This window comes from Nelusetta ayraudi, unplaced genomic scaffold (assembly GCF_046127955.1).
Source record: "Nelusetta ayraudi isolate G7.1 ecotype Tasmania unplaced genomic scaffold, CSIRO-AGI_Nayr_v1 ptg000019l, whole genome shotgun sequence".
NCBI lineage: Eukaryota > Metazoa > Chordata > Actinopteri > Tetraodontiformes > Monacanthidae > Nelusetta > Nelusetta ayraudi.
Genome location: NW_027466069.1, coordinates 2,608,377 through 2,625,006, shown reverse-complemented (window position 1 = coordinate 2,625,006; position 16,630 = coordinate 2,608,377). Strand labels below are relative to the sequence as shown.

The following is a 16,630-nucleotide window of genomic DNA, read 5'->3' as shown; positions in this document are numbered from 1 at the left end:
GTGTCTATACCTACACACATGTTAGTAGGTCTGCCGGTAAAATCTGGCTTCGTAAACATTTGGCCGGAGCCGCGTGTACCATGTTTTAATTGAAGTGGACTAGTTCTTGCCAATTAGTGAAACACTCCATTTCGCTTTAAAGGGAAAAACCCAAAGGGTGCAGCGTCTGGAGGCCTCTTTGAAATATGCACTGGAAAAAATTAATAACTTGGCTGTCCGACATCAAGCAAGCAAATAATTAGGTCCTCCCCCCTCGTTTTTTTCTTTCTTTCTTTTTTGTGTCCTGCTTTTGAACCTGCACTTTACGTAGTTTAAGCAGGTCAAGGTAAACATGGTTTAATGGGCGGTGCGAGAGAAAGACCTTTAACTGTTGGACAGCAGAGGGCAGCAAGTTGGCCAGGTGACTCCATCACTCTGGATTGCTGGTGATAACAACAGCGTGTGTATGTGTTTTTGTTTTGATTTGATTTGTGTTGTTTTTTTCAGAATATTGTTTCCCCTTCAAAGTTTTCCCCTTCAGTGAGTCAGTGGTTCCACTGGTTCCAGTTTCCCTCACTGTGGCACCAACGTCTACTTTAACACACCAATTCCCAGCTGCATCGCAGCAGCCCTACAGTGTCGAGATACACAACAAAGAGTCCTCTCTTCCAAATATGACAGAGCAGCATGCCTAACATTCCATACTCCTCCTCTGCCCTAAAAGATATATTCACACATTTTGCAGAATAATCTGGCCGCTTTTAACCCTAATTTGCCTTGCTGAAATTTTATTTTGATGTTGCCATGTTTTGGGGGCAAATTTATTCTGTTAATTGATGACACAAGTTTGCATCACAAAAAAAACAAGATGGTGAAGCAGAAAGGCATTTACTGTACACAGTTGCATATTAAAGCACATGTCACAAAGGATAAAAAATACAAAGTATTTTAAACAAACTATTTAGTGCATTTTATGTAAATCTCTTTTACAAACATCTGAAATTGAATAAATACAACTATAATAACATTCCAGCACTTATTACCAACAACAGGAGCATATTCCATACGCCGTTTGGTACTTCGAAGTCAAATAAAAGAAAGACTGCTTTGAATTCTTAAATAGCTAGAACTGGACAAATTGAATAATACTGTAATTCAGTCTTTAACTCGGTGCTACAACAGACTACTGCGCCGTTGAAAATACCGCACAGTTTGACCGAACCCGCTGACATACACTTTAGAGGCACGTATCCTCCGCAATCAAACTTCGAAAGGATCGTTCCCCCTCTGGCATTTCGGTCCCCGGCACACGTGCAGATGACGATGATGAGAGCATGACTCACACCCAGACGGTGGTGGTGTTCTCTGGAGGTTTCTCCTGCGGCACATCACTCGCGTAAATAAGAGGGAAAAAGAACAAATGTGTATGCTCGCTCGCTGCTCCTGATCAGGTGGGTTTTTGTTTTTTTTACCTTCTGCTGCTGAATATACATCACGGCGTCATGAACAGTGACAAAAATGTGTTGAGGATTCATGCAGTTCATTAAACCGCTTGATGTGAGGATCTTCAGGACACTCTCTAGGGAGATTGAATGTAAAAGAGATGGCAGATCAGCGCTGGTGCAAATGAACACTGGAGTGACGCAAGTAAATGGCTGGGATAGAAAACTTTTGTTGGGTCTCTACCGTTGCAGTTGGACAAATAAACATGAATTCCAACTTTTTGGCACTCGGTGCACATCTGCAAAACAGAGAACACAGCCACACGAATCAAGACGCGGCACTAAAACGAGACCAAATACTTAAAAGTGCTGCGTCTTCGTTGAGCAGGCCGACCTGTGTGAAGAGTCTCGCTCCAGCGACATCGACAAAGATCACTCTGCTGCAGTCGATCAGCACTGCCTGGACATCAGTCTCGGAAGTTTCTGGTCCAAAGAGAACAACAGACGTGAAGAGATACGACATTTAATGACTTTTAATGTCATTTTTACATGTCCAAATACAAATAACCTGTTTTCTTTGTTAACTTGAAGTATTTTTTATTTTTTTTATCATGAAAAGATTTGATTCTAATTTTGCCTCAGTGTAATTGTCTTTGTTATTCTCACCTGATTTAAAGAACTCGTTTTCTGAGGAAAACGACGTGTTAGCTATGCCTCTTTCCTAAAACAGACGACAGGGAAGGAATAAGAACACAATTGCTTTGGTTGGTACGACGTGGCCGAGCTCATTCAAGTGTCTGCGGCCGGCGTACCACGGTGTTGACGGTGACGTCCCTCTCCCGCCGCCTCTCCAGGGCTTTCCTGGCCTTCTCCCTGCTGCGGATCTTCTCTGGCGTCAGGCCCAGCAGCCTGCTCATCTCCTCCCTGAAGAAGTTGCGGTTTCCATAGTAAATGGGCCCATTGTAGGTGAGTATCTTCAACCCCGGAACCTCGTAGCACTGAAAGGCAAACGCCGATCGGGTGACCCTGTCTCTGAAGTTGCCACTGTTGGGGTCAAAGGAGATTCGGTGGCCTCGCTCACCTTGCTGTGGTTCTCCAGAGGTCTGTATATTTCTGTGTTGCTGGCACGACCGAGCACTGAGCAGCCAGCCCTGTTGAAACAGCAACCATCAGGGAAATAAACTCTTTTGTTCTTTAGAAAATAAAATAACAGATGAATCTCTTGTTTTTTTCCGGACAAACCTTTGTGTGCGACAGATAACAGTCATCATAGAGAATACCACCCCGATGGCCAGACCGAGGTCCACATTCAGCACCACCACTGACAGCCAGGTTACCACCCAAACTACCTGGACAAAGACACGAGCGCCACACCGTCACCGCAGCCGCACTCTGGGGTGGACGGACAGAGTTCGGCCGCCACACAGCGTGCCTGGGCGCACTCACAAAGTCGATCTTGCTGATCCTCCACAGCTCAGGCAAGTCCTGAAACTGCAAGAACATCTGCCTGAGGCTGGTGACGTTGATGCACGCCAGCACCGCCTGAGGACAAGAAGAAACGAGTGAGTGTTTTTTTTGTTTTGTTTTGCTTTTCTCTTCAGCGCAACATGCTGCGTGCAGCGTGAGCAGACCTTCGGCAGGAAGTAGAAGAGCGGTCCGATCAGCAGCAGGACGATGAGAACGACCAGGCTGGTGAACAAGCCCGAGAGCTGCAGACACAAACAAAAGCTCCACGTAACAACCCGGGTGTGTTTCGACCCTTCTGAGAGGCCGACCGGTCCCTGCTCTGCCCTACCTGTGTGTGACCTCCGGCGCTCTCCAGTATGTTAGTGGTGGCCAGAGTGGCCGAGCTGGGGAAGCAGGTGAAAAAGGAGGATACCGTGTTGGAGACGCCGTGAGCCAACAGCTCCTGGGATGGAAAGACAGCTTTTTTGAGAGGTGTTCTTCATGAGCGAGAGTCAGCGGGGAGGCGAACCTCCGCGAGAACCCTTTACCTGGTTGGGGTGGATGGAGTAGCCGTGCTTGTCGGCGTAGATCATCGCCAGCGAGACGGACACGGCGTAGCTGACGAAGGTGATGGCCACCGTGTCGCCGGCGATGTCGGGGAAGGTGCTCAGGGCCGGCAGCCGTGGCCTGGGGAACCTGGGGGGCGTTGGGGTCAAAGGTCAACCTAAACGCTAGACATGTGTTTTGGTAACGCTTGCTCTAAAGCTGTAGAAGTTACCCGGCGGGGATGTGGCCGACGATTTCAATGTTGTAAACAGAGTCCAGCGAGAAGGCAAAGGTCACGCCTGTTGCGATGATCACCTGTGGAGATGAAGGCAGGGGAACGTAGCGTGAATGTGCCGTTACCCCGACTGTGTGCAGCAGGTGGGACAAGCGTGTCCATGCACTCAGACTGCAGCCAACACGCATGTCCATAATCCTTTGCAAGCACTCGGAGTTCAAGAGAAATGACCCAGTGTGAACAAAAGCAATGGGTCGTTCCCCACAAACCGGTTCTAAGAGCCGACCGTTCAAAGTGAACGAAGAGACAAAGTTTTTTTTTTTTTTAGGGAGCCCATTGTTTGTTTTTTTTTGTTTTTTATTAAGATTAGTCAAGATGTGTGGCACTGTCTATCTGCACTTAGCACTTCACCCCAGAGCGCCAGAGAGTAAAGGAGAGGAAGGGAGAGACAGAGAAACATCACAGATAACAGACGTGATGCCGTACATCCCGGAAGTAAACCAGAAAACGGGTTGATCCACAACCAGTCAAGGATTTGGCGGCGATTTAGAAGGTGGTTTAGCGGAGATTTTGTGTGATACACATTTAGTTTCTAAGAATGCCAATCTTGGCTAAACTGAAATGTTTTAGCTTTGTTTTGCAATTATTTGTTTTTATTTTGACGTTTGTTGATGTGTTCTTTCACTTGTACATAGTTATAGTAGGGTAGGCGTTTCTTTTGTTATATCATTTATTTTTACAGTGCCGTATTCCATGTTGAGTGTATAAATAATTATACGCATTTAATGTTTTTGACATCGTGAACATTAATTATTAATTTTAGCACATAATAAGGTCATTTAAATAAAAGAAGCAACAGAAAATCTAAGGAGCCGCTTGAAAGCCACTGGCTCCTTTTATTGAGCCGAGCCAAAAGGACCAGTTCTCTGAAAAGAGCCGGAATGCCCATCCCTAGTGGACAATAAGTGTGTTGCGTCGTACTGCATAACATCGCTTACACGGTATTGGCTTTTTTTTTTATATTGTAAAAGATATTACAGCATGGATTTGCTTGCTGATGTGATATCGGTAGCTTTTTCGACCCTATAGAGGTCCAAATGTTTGCCAAATGTTTCCCCCAAATGGACTCACAGTGAGAATCTCCACAGGGATGGGCGTTCGCAGCCGCTGCCGGTAGCGCGTGTTGACCTCCTTCACCGGCACCAGGACGGCCAGACACACCAGTGAGATGAGCAGCTCGGCCGTGTTGGTGTGAGGCAGGTTCTCCATCACCGAGCCTAAAGTCTGATACCAAACAAAAAAGAAGAATAAATTTGAATAAACTGGATGGTCCGAGCCGTTTTGTGCCGCCGCTGAAGACGAACTCACTTTGAAGAGGGAGAAGGTTCCGGTGCGGCGAGGGAGCCGCAAGCCCAGCATGCTTTGCAGCTGGGAGACGGTGACGTGGAAGGCGGCAGCGCTGGTGAAGGCCTTCACGATTGGCTCTGAGAGGTAGGTGGAGAGGAAGCCCAGCTGAAGGCCACACATGCAGAGCTGTGGGCAAGAGACGCTCGCTCATAAACAACATCCACCGCCGCGTTTCCAGCGAGGTTTTTATTTTTTGTGCGTGTTTTACCATAATAATCCCTGAGAGGAGCGCCACGGCCGAGGCCACTCCGATCCGCTGGGCCTCCAACTCAGTTGCTTCAGACGAACTGGAGTTCATCTCCAGAGGAGTGGGAACCAGCTGCTCCACCACCGAGCCTGTCATCAAACTCACCACGGCGAAGGTCCCTGAGAGGAGAAGCAGTAGGACAGCTGACACTTTGACCGACCTGCTTCCCAAAAAAAAATAAAAATGTTTTGCTTGTTGTTGGGACTATTGGCATTGTCAAGACTTGTTTTTCCACTGTGTCGCTCGGTTATCAAGGACATAAAGTGAAGGAAGGGCGTTACCTGTAGACACATGGCGACCCGTGCCAAAAAACATGTAGAGGATGACAGGAAAGAAAGAGGTGTAGAGACCAAATATCGGTGCCACGGATGTGAGCAGAGCAAAGGCCATGCCTGTTCGGAGGAAGTGATCCAAAACAAACTGTTGGTTCATCTGTGTTCAGGCTGTCAGACCAGTTGAAATATTTACATTGACATCTATTGCTTTAAAAAATAAAATAAAATACTCAAACTATTGCTGAAAATACAGTAATAATAATAATAATAATAAAGATAATAAAGATAATAAAGATAATAATAATAATAATAATAATAATAATAATAATAATACTTGTTTTGATTTAAATAATACCTACAAATAACAATAAGCCATACTATAATATTGGTTTCTGCATTTCTAACATATAGCAATATTATTTATTATTATTTTATTTATTATTTTAAATACATAACATAAAGCTAAAAATAATACGAGTAAATAAATGCCTTGTTTTCAATTATTCCCACAATAATTAAGAACGATAAATATACAATTAATTATTCATTTAGTATCGACTGAACGGTTACAAATCCAAGCTTGTGTCACTTTAATCAACTAAACTCACGAGGAGCAAAAAAAACAATAACAACATGCCCCATCTGTTCTCGGTGAAGTGGCTTCTCCGTGACGACTCACCTTGAGGAATGTGCAGGATCCCGACTGTCAGCCCCGCCACGGTGTCTCCCAGGATCCACTTCTTCAGCCTGTACCGGGGCAGCCAGCTGACGATGGGCAGTCTCTCCCTCAACAGGTGAAGGCACGCACGCCTCGAGCACCTGCACCTGCCGGCGAGCTTCTCCCGGAGCCGCAGGCCCCCATCGGAGGCGTCGTCCCCGGAGCCGTAGGCCTGCTTGAAGCGGTCCTCCGTGTAGATGCTCCTGTACACGGCCACTGAAGCGCTCATGTTGCGTCCGCGGGGAGATGTTCTCAGCGCGGCAGTTCACGGAGTCAGTAAAAGGTTTGGAAAGTGTGTTGGAATACATATATAGCGGCCAGCGTCCAGGTCTCAAGAGCCATGACACTTTCCTGTCGGCCTCCTCAGAGCCAATGGCGTGGCTCAGGGCTCAACCTTTTCTTTCTTTTCTTTTTTTTTTTTTCTTCCTCGCAGAGCTCAACAACTTTTTTCACATCTTTGTTCTGCCTCAGTCAACATAAAGGTGTGCTACTTGATTTTCCCCTCTGTCAAGGTCCTCTGGGTCCTACTGCTAGAGGATTTTCCACCTTCAAGTAAAACAGTTGGTGTTGTTTTCCGTAGACATTGAAATAGGGACAGGAAGGAGCAGAAGAAAATGTATTGTTTGTGATTAAAAAAAAATAATAAAAAAAATCACAAACACAAATTGTTGTGCTCACTTGGGATGGAATTGTAGGAGATTTGACAAAGGCTTATTTTGCAGTGCAGTTTTGGCAATTTACATGTTCATAAAGAGTCACATGACACATCAGTGGAAAGAGGGATTCAAATGAAACACGTCACAACACTTGCTGAGTGCTGAGTTGGCTGACAAACTGAGAAGGACCTCTTTGCCGATAAGCACGTTGATACCTTTTCTATGTTGTCCCTGACATCGGACATTCGGGAATTGACTGGTTTTGGGTTCACTGGCTGAGAAACGTACAGTTTTGTTTTGGCTGAATTTGAAATACAGTTAAAAAAAAACAAAAAAAACCAAAACAAAACAAAACAAACAAAAAAAGAACGAGTCAGATTAGAGTCAATATTGGTTCAGCATTTCCATGGTGGTTGAAGCTTGGAGACATGAAAGAAGTGAGAAGCCATACACCAGCCAAAGTACTCGACGGGTCTATCTAGCATATAGCATCTAGCATAGCATCTATGCTAGAGCTTCGGAAATGGAAACAGTAACCATGCACGATTCAACAATGCTATGCCATGCTAGCGATAGTGATCATTGCAACTGTTTGTATCTGGCTTATGGAACCAGATGGATTTTGTTTTTAACAATGATTTTTGCTTGATATTGTTTTCTGTCCGTATTAATACCTTCCAGCAATGTGGCACTTTCCTGTGTTTTATGTATTGTGGTATGGTTTGGTTACAAAGCACTTTCTTGTGTTTCTATTTATTACGTACTGTGTTTTTGCTTTGTTGTAAAGCACTTTGGGTACCTTTCAGGCTATTGTAAAGGGCTATATAAATAAATTTGACTTGATTTGATTTATTACCAATATTGTGGTGATATTAGGCTATTTGCCACACAGAATAGTGAGACAAGAGTGAGTGCGATGTTGCCATTTTTCCGTGTGATGGAAACCCAACTGAGGTCCAGTTTTCCTCCAACACCATGGCCACTCCACGGCGAGGCCTGCGAACACAGCGTCTATTGGTTCCATCTCCCCATATGACTCGGCTTCTGGGAGCAGCGTGGGAGGTACCAGCTCTGAGGGGGCACAATTAGGTCACACAATGTACACCACTGTGGAGATCAAAGTGGCATTGTCGGTGAAGCCGAGGTGTAACCCCAAACCGCGTGTGTCCGAGGGGGAATTCATTTCCGAGACGTATGGATATCTGTAATGGGTGGGCGTTTAAGCAGCGTAGCCACCAGGAAAGGAACCAGCTACCCAGGAGACCCCCTGCGTTGCCCCCTGTGAAACTCAATCACACGCGGCCAACCTGGTTCATGGATCAAACCACACCTTGACTCTGATCAGAGGTGGGTGTGTGTCAGACAGGAGCAAACACTAGGGATCTTTAGATAAATACGAGATAAACCAGCGACGACATTGTCATCAGAACATAAATCAGCCATCAAAGCAAAGATTTCGCCGTATCAAAATGAAAGTGTGTCTGCACGACAGCAGATCCAAATCTATAGAAAAGTTCACCCTGAAAATTAAATAAAAGGAGCGTTGAATTTATCCTATTTATATGCAGTGTGAACCCTGCAGTGGGTGGCGGGAACAGGCCTCTCACGTCCCATTTCGGAGCATCCACTGTCCCAACAGGCTACGTGAGGAAGTGCAGGCAATGCCACGGTTTTCCCCATTGTTGCATCCAGCGCTGGACAACACCCAGCGTTTGTCTGATTGAAATAAACTTCGCCCTTTGGTAGACAAGGGAGCGGTTCGAGCATCAAACGTGCACCGCCCTCGCCCAAAGTGGTGACGAGTGACTTTGATATCGCTTCGCATTGTTGCTCTAAAACATCAAGCCGCCCGTGTTTTTTGACGCCATCGCCGGCTTGACAGTGGCAGTTCAAAGGTTTTTCATCAGCCACTCATCTGCACTGCTGGTGTTTGTTGTCATGACAGCCAATTTGGAAGCTGCGGTTGCCCTGGTGCTTATTAACTAGCATATTCAAAATTACAAATGATCACCTTATTGTCCCGGGATAATGAGGTGTGCATATTTGATCATCTCACTCTGAAGTCTCACCTCTAATGGAGTGCATTTTGAATTCTTTGATTTCATTTGGTTTTAAAATTTAATTGGTTTACTTAAACCACTAAAAATGAAACAACAGCAAGTAGAAGCGAGGTTAAGTAGATGCAAAAGCTAAGGGACTTTCTGACTACACAGAAAAACCTCAAAAGAAGACCTGGAAGATAATATAAACAGCGGCTGAGGAGATTTTAGCATGGCTGCTGCAGTTTTATCAGAAATGGATTTGCACTTTGATGTTAAAAGGTGACGCAGGAGGAGTTTGCCTATGTAATTTGTGATATTCATAAAAATAATCCTTTCAGTTCACTTGCATTAACGAATGTCACACCTGTCATTAGTGTGAAACCTCAAGTTCCAGCCCCTCTGGAATGTGACTAGACCATCACCTTTCAAGTTTTCACATCCCTTCCCAAATATTTTCTCTGTCCCCTGGACCCTGTAGATAAACTCAAAGGATACAGGAAGTGATGTGTCTATTTCACGAAATGCTGAGCGTTTTCCACAGACATAGACCGCGTGGAATCAGACGGCGTGTGCGCCCGAATTCCAAAGTGGACGAAAGACACGCGGGGGCCAAGGAGTTGTTGTCGCGCTCCGAAGCGGCGTGCGTCTCGCATTGCCCTCCGTCCCAGGAGGAGACGTGGCGATAAGAAGGGACTCGAAAACTTCCAGGAATGTGGCCCGATTGTGTTGATCAGCACCATAGGATTTATGAACATACCGACGGGGCGGCTCGTCTGCGGGCTGTTTAAACAAGATATTAATCAGTGGTAAAGGGAACAATGAATGGAAAAGGATGCAGAGTGTTGTGCCCCCCAAACAAGACAAAAAAAAAAAAAGAAAACCCTTACGCACCATCATAACACAGACGGTGTGTGTTATTTACACATTCCAACCAGCGTTCCACAGGCACCGGTGGGATGAGGGGACGAAGGCGGGGGGGGTGTTGCAGCCTCCGCAGACCACTAACACGACAACACCTTTATTGGCTCCGGTTCATTCAGCAGTGCCCGTCTCTCGTCAATTTCACGCCTCTTTGTGTGTTTTGCTGTTTTAGCGAGCGCTTCTGATTTTTCTTTGAAACATGCAGTTGTCACACTTTTATTACGCCTGGCAGCATCCCTCTCGATCCCCGCTCCACTCAGTGTTTATCACACAATGAAGATATCACTCCACCCCCGCCCGGACTCCCCCCACGCCGAGTGTGTGTCCACCTCCTGGACACTCTCTCTATTATTCTTTGTCCAGGGAGAGGCTCCAGTCGTTCGTGGCCTATAGTTCCTGTGATTGTTCTTTATCTGCTTTATGGGATGCTTGTCCCGACCACCACCACCACCACCACCCTCCCTCCCCATGGCAACTACCTTTTGAATTGACCTTGTCTGCAAAGGGCGGTCGCCGTAGCGCTCGTCGCGTCTCCTCCCGCCGTCTCCCCTCCCTTTCCGCTGGCTGCTCCTCTCCACCCTCCCGCCGCCGCCACCTCCAAAGCTCTCCTAGCGCTGTCTGGGCATTTACAGTGTCTGGAGCTGTGAGTTATGACAACCCTCCCCCCCATCCCCACCCCCACCCTCAAGAATTCCTCTGCACGAGTTCATAAATTGGCTGTAATTTGTCACTCACACAGCACAAAGTTCCTGCAGGGGTTAAGAGTCGGGCACAACCCTGGGGTTTGTTTAACAGGCCTTTGATGTGTGTGCATAAAGTGTGTGTGTGTGTGTGTGTGTGTGTGTGTTTATGGTAGCTTGTTTTGCTCCATTATTTAGCCAATACAATAATGACATAAATGTTGCATTGTTTGAGCCAGTGTCAAGTGCTTTTCCTTCCTTTGATGTAGCTTCTGTTTCTGCTTGTTTTGGTTTCACTGAGCACCCAACAACATGTCAACGCATAATAACGCACAATACTTTCTTCATGCTTTTGTAACACCGACGTTGGAACTGTGGAGGTTTCAGACGTTCCTCTCGCACGTTTCCTGCCCGAGGAGTCTTGCGTGACTCCGCTGGGACCGAGGCACCGGCTTCCTGTCCGCGCTTGATGAACGTCTCCTGACCTCCACCACACCTACGCTGGTCAGATTCATGGGACATCTGGGTCGTGCATCTCCTGGGCGGGTGAGCGGCTCGCATTCTTAGGATGCGTTGCTTGTCAATTAGCCTTGAGGCTTCTATTATGTAACAACAAAGACGGGGAATTAAAGATGAAACGTGTCAGATTGAAATTCGCTCTTCCCAGAGGCAATTTGTCTCACGAGGCCGGGACTGCACTTTCCAGACATGAGAACAACTCATCCTTTGCTTCTTTTATCAGGCCCTTTTCTTGAGATAAAAAAGAGAATACATTTCTGTTCTGTCTTTTATGATGTCACAAAGGGCACTCTTCCCAAATTGCTTAGTGACAACACCTCCACCTGGTCGTTTTGCAGATTGACTTTTTTATAGAGCGACTAAGGTCCTGTCCACACTGGAAAGTCTTTTTGGTGGAAACGGTAAAGTATTTAACCGTTATGGCGTTTCGTCCATGTGGCAACGGCGTTTTGGGTCCCCCGAAACCGTATTCTTTGACAACGGGTCCCAGAGTACGAAAATCCGACAACGCCGTTTCGTCGTTGTCACATCGTTGCCATCTGGACAGTGAAAACGGCTTTTCCTTGTAAAACGATGACGTCATCGCACCGTCACCGTCATGTCATCCGGAAAAAACAAGGCTTGCAATGCACACAAACAATAACGATGGCGGCGAGCGGATTTGTAAACCGTAGTAGTAATTCCACCTCGTCGTCGGTCCACACAAGAGACTCAGTAGCGGAAATGGGCTTATTTTTATATTCTGGGTACGTTGCCTGTGTCAGTGTCTGTTAACAGCGCCACGTTTCGGTGTGGCATACCCATCGTTTTCACCCAACGTTCCGTTTCCATCTGCCAGCGAGTGGACGCGACTTTTTTCGACCCCGGAGAAAGCAAAAAAAAAAACGGTAACGTTCCCGTGTGGACAGGGCCTAAAAAAAAGTGGGAAACACCTGGCGGGGTATTTTGTCACTTGCCTGGAAAAGGTGTGACATCACAAAGGGCTAATTTCCAGTGCCGACTTTTGTCATATTTTTATTGATGCATATTATTGTTTTGAAAACAATAATATGCATCAACATATTGTTGCAGGTGTTTTTTTCTTCAATCTTCCAAAACGTAGGAAAATAGCGTCTCGCGGTATCGGATCTCTGTGCGCTCTGTCTGGATCTGGAGCTACTCAGACACAAAACCTTTCCGACCACATCACTTCTATTTCTGGCCGCACAGGCCCGTGTTGTTCCATCGGGCAGAGCAGCGGCTTTTATTACCTCCAGCATAACAAATACATTTTCAAAGTCGTGCTATTTTCCCCCCCTGCAGAGGGAGAGCCTGGATATGGGATGTGTCACTTCCTCGACCGTGCCGAAGCATTGTGCGACTCAAGTACACAGCGGCGACGCAGCCTTGAGCGGCGCTGAGAGAGCTGCGGCCGCATTGTCCGCTGCGCCCCGACGCGTCTGTCATCGCCGCCGTCACTTTCGGCTGCGGATCGCGTAAAAAAGAAAGTGGAGGCCGCGTATCCCCTGCGTCGCGGTGTCACTCAGAGGCCGCAGGCAACACCCTGCTGTAAATATTTAGCAACTGCTATGTGTGTTTGTGATTTTACCAGTGGGGCGGTGGGATTGTCAGGCTCCTATTCAATGTGAAAGTCAAGGAAATAGGATTAAAAATAAGACTTGTAGCTGAAATGTTTCATAATTAGACATTTATCTATGTGAACCGACCCTTTAGTGTGAAATTTTATTTCACCTTTTAGATAAACGAGGTGCAGCAACACACCCAGACTGTGTGGAACCCGAGGGACGAGGGTTGGGAATTGTGGGATTTTGCACTGCTCATGCTGTTTGCGTGCAGCAGTGATGGAGTGGGTCCTTGAGAATCAGCAGTGCGGCCAGGCTCACCTCAACAGAGTTCAGGGCAGGCGTGCCACCAAAAGCCAACAGCATCGGTGGCCGCGAGAGCGCAGGTGCACCTTTTGGCTCCGTCCCCTTAAATTGCAACAATTTGGCTTCATAAGCTAGTTTAATAAGTTAGTGACTTTTAAAAAAAAAAATCACCTTAACAGAAACAGTTTTACAGCCACCTTGTTCCCTAAATTAACATAAGTTGACTGGTCGTTTTTGATTTGTGTTTGCAGATGAAACTACACGATAAATGAAGACCAGCACCTCCAACGTGCAGCCTGATATATAGATCCTCGCTTGTCGTTCCAACATTGAAGCTTACCTTTAAAAAACACCATCATCTTTTCTTCAGTCAAACTTCACATCAATGCCCAAGTTTTAGTTTTTTGTTCTTCTTTTGTTTCACTTAGCTAAAGTGTAACGACACACGTCAACAGAACCAGACGCCGGTTGTAGGTGCCCAAGAGGAAGGGGAGGTGTTTCTCCGACGTCGCGCTCTTGTTTAGACCCGAGTCTCCGGCCGAAGGGAGGTTCACAGGGCTGCTGCCTCGTCACTGCACACCCGGGGTGGCACGTAACCACGCTGGGAGCGGCAGGGTGGAGCGCACCAAGACGTGCGCTCTGGCCTGTAGGGGCACGACGGTGCCAGAGCACCTTCCTGCCACACCACGCCATCCAGCACTCGAGTGAACAGCACTACAGTCACTTATTTTATGATATCGTTGCTATTTTGTCTTATATATAATTTTTCTCTTCTTCTTCCGCAGGTCTCCTCCTTCCTCTCTCTCCTTTTCCATCCCCTCTTCCTCCTCTCCTCTCCCACCTCCCCTCTCCCCTTGCCCTCCTCGTTTGTTCGGCATCAAAGGGCGCCCGGGGCTCCAGTTGGATGGCCACTAGCTTCTCATTTCCTCCCGTGCTCTCCAGCCATTCAGCGATGGCGTGCTCTGTCAGGGCTGAGCCCACCCCAGGGAGTCCGCCAGAAGCCTCGGCGAGGCGCTCACCGCCGCTTCCTGCTCATTTAAGAGAGCCCTCAGAATGGAGCGCCATTGTCCTGGCTGTTATCTGATGGCCCCACTCAACAGGGAGACAAAGCTAAGAAACCCCCCCGACCCTCCACCCCTGCTCCCCACTCACGCCGCCGCCACCACCCTAAACCAGTACACACACACACACACACACACACACACGCACACACACACCTCCTTGGCTGTGTTGAGTGTGTGCACAGCTCTGCAAACACAGATAAAAGGAGTAAAGATTCTTACTTCTTAGCATATAAAGCAATAGCGCAACCGTCGTCAGAAAATACAAGGGCATGGCAAACACAACAGTATATAGCTAGATAAGATTGGAGGATCCATTCACAGCTTTTTTGGGGGGGAAAATGCTGTAGCAGCAGCATTTTTGTTGTGCGATAGGCGCAGTGAAAACTCTATCGGCCTGTCTTCTGTCACCCGTCGTGCAATTAGGGTTCACAGGATCGCCGTCGGATCTGTACGGTGGCCGACAAGGGCCAAACACAATACAACTGCCTAATGCGCCTTAGTTAGTGAAAACAGCTGCAGGAATGGAAAAGATGCAAATTCACAAACACAAGTCTAAACAAGGTACAAAAAGAGGATTGTGGTGCAAACAAAAAAAAAATGTGCTGCAAGGCATAAAAAAAACGTAATTGTCAAATGCGCTGCAAACAGAGAAGCGATGCAAACGAGAAAAAAATGCTACATTAACCAATGACTACAACAGAAGTGCTCCAAACATGCAGGGGGCACTCTAAGCAGAACAGCTCAATGGAGAGAGACACAGGTAGACCGAGGAGGACAGCTGACGAGAACGTTTCTAGTAGAAACTGGTGTAAAATATAATCAGAAAAGACACATGAGCGTGCTAAGCCGCACCTTCCCGCTGTTGTTTGAAACATCGTCAGTCAGTCCTCAGCCTCAGTCCTCTTTTTGTGTCTTGTTTGGACTTGTGTTTGTGTTCGTGGATTTGCATCGTTTCCATACCTGCTGCTGTTTTCGCCAACTAAGGCTCATTAGGCAGTTGTATTGTGCTTGGCCCTTGTCGGCCACCGTAGATCTGAGACCTCAAAGCTGACTCGCCACTGGATGGAGAGTTTGCGGATAGCGCACAGGCTAAACTCAAAGGCTGCATTAAAAACATTTCTACCTCCCAGCCAGTAGGTGTCCCACTCACTCTGCCTCGTTGTTCCATTCTGCTATGTACCAGTACTAGTTCTAGGTCTTATTTTTGACTAGGAGCTTTGCTGATCCTGATTTTGCTCTTTGCTTGTACCAGCATTTTGTTTTTTGTTTTTTAACTGACTGAGTGTTCTCATTTGAAAAAACACATTTTCTTTTTTTTTTACTCAAGTTTTTTTATTTAACAGAGGCAGGATGAGAGTTCTTGGTGTCCTGATCCATAGACTGTTTTCTACAAATATATGGCTCATTCTGTCCTGCTGCCACCCGCTGGTGTCTATATATCGTTTCTGCAAAGTTCATTGTAATTATTCAAAATTAATGAAGTCTTGTCGGATTAGTCAAATCACGTATGATGCTCGCGATTTTGCCCTGCAAGCAAAAGTTAAAGTTAAAGTCACATCCCGAAGGATGCGAAATTTGTCCTCAAAAGAGGGGTGATGTGGAGATTGGACATAGCAGCAGTGTCCTCTTGTGGAGGGATCTGAAAAAGCAAACACAACACGTTGACTCTCCGTCCAGATCAAACTTTAATTACTATTTTCACATCTTTTTTTTTTTTTTTTTTTAATGTATTTGTTGCTTTCTTCTTTTTGCAGCTTGTTACTTAACTCTTTCTCAAGTAGGCACGCACGCACGCGCACACAGATAGATAAAGAGACAGAGGGTGAGAGAGAGGGAGAGAGAGATGACGGGGAGGAGGGGTCACTATAAAGACACTATTGTTGGTGCTGTATCAAAGGGAGATTTGTCAAAGGAGCTTTGGTGTGCTGCGATATCACCCACATCAGTCAGGACTCTGCAGCCCCTGCAGATGCCTGCGATTGGCCGAGGGTGGGGTGAGTAAGGGTGCAGGGGAGGACCGGCCGTCTGCTTGGACGTTTAAATGAGGAAAGGTCCCTGCAGGAGTCATGATCTGCCTGGATGTGTATGCAACTGCAACTCCCATAAAACCCAAATGCGGAACTGTTGATTTTTTTTCTTTTCTTTTCTTTTACGTTTGTCCAACAAATGTGATCATGTGAGGTGGAAAGTCTTCTGCGACTTTTATTGCCCCTTCAACAGCGCTCTCTAGTGGGCGCAGCGTGAACTGTGTATTACCTTAGAAAGGATGTACAAATAACTATATTGTGGTGGAAAAAACAATGAGTGGATCCATATTTTCGGATTTTTTTAATTGAACACATGAAATTCATTTTCACCCCCAAAAATCCCAAAGTTAGAAATGGCTGCAATATGAGTATCCTGTAGGACCAGTGCCACTAAGATGGAATTAATGACAGACATGCTGACTGCAAAGCGTTTGCTCACAATTTTAAAATATTTGCATAGCATTTATTAGGTAATCATGGTAGTTTGAAATGCATTTTATCTGAAATTATTTTTGTCAGGTCAAATTAGAAAACAGAGAAAATATTTGAGAGAAACAA

General features: G+C 46.3%; 1 protein-coding gene across 1 annotated transcript; it reads right to left on the bottom strand.

Annotated features, from left to right (window-relative positions):
* Positions 1-834: 834 nt before the first annotated feature.
* On the bottom strand, positions 835-6,727 carry slc26a10 (solute carrier family 26 member 10). The gene is made up of 18 exons (XM_076026279.1): positions 6,257-6,727; positions 5,584-5,694; positions 5,264-5,421; positions 5,017-5,181; positions 4,780-4,932; positions 3,646-3,728; positions 3,416-3,563; positions 3,217-3,330; positions 3,053-3,130; positions 2,868-2,963; positions 2,664-2,770; positions 2,503-2,572; positions 2,234-2,419; positions 2,088-2,142; positions 1,816-1,904; positions 1,666-1,720; positions 1,452-1,558; positions 835-1,357 (listed from the first exon to the last, which is right to left on the bottom strand). The coding sequence occupies exons 1-18, from the start codon at positions 6,522-6,524 to the stop codon at positions 1,319-1,321; spliced, it is 2,082 nt and encodes a 693-aa protein (XP_075882394.1). The 5' UTR covers positions 6,525-6,727; the 3' UTR covers positions 835-1,318.
* Between the last annotated feature and the right edge of the window lie 9,903 nt (positions 6,728-16,630).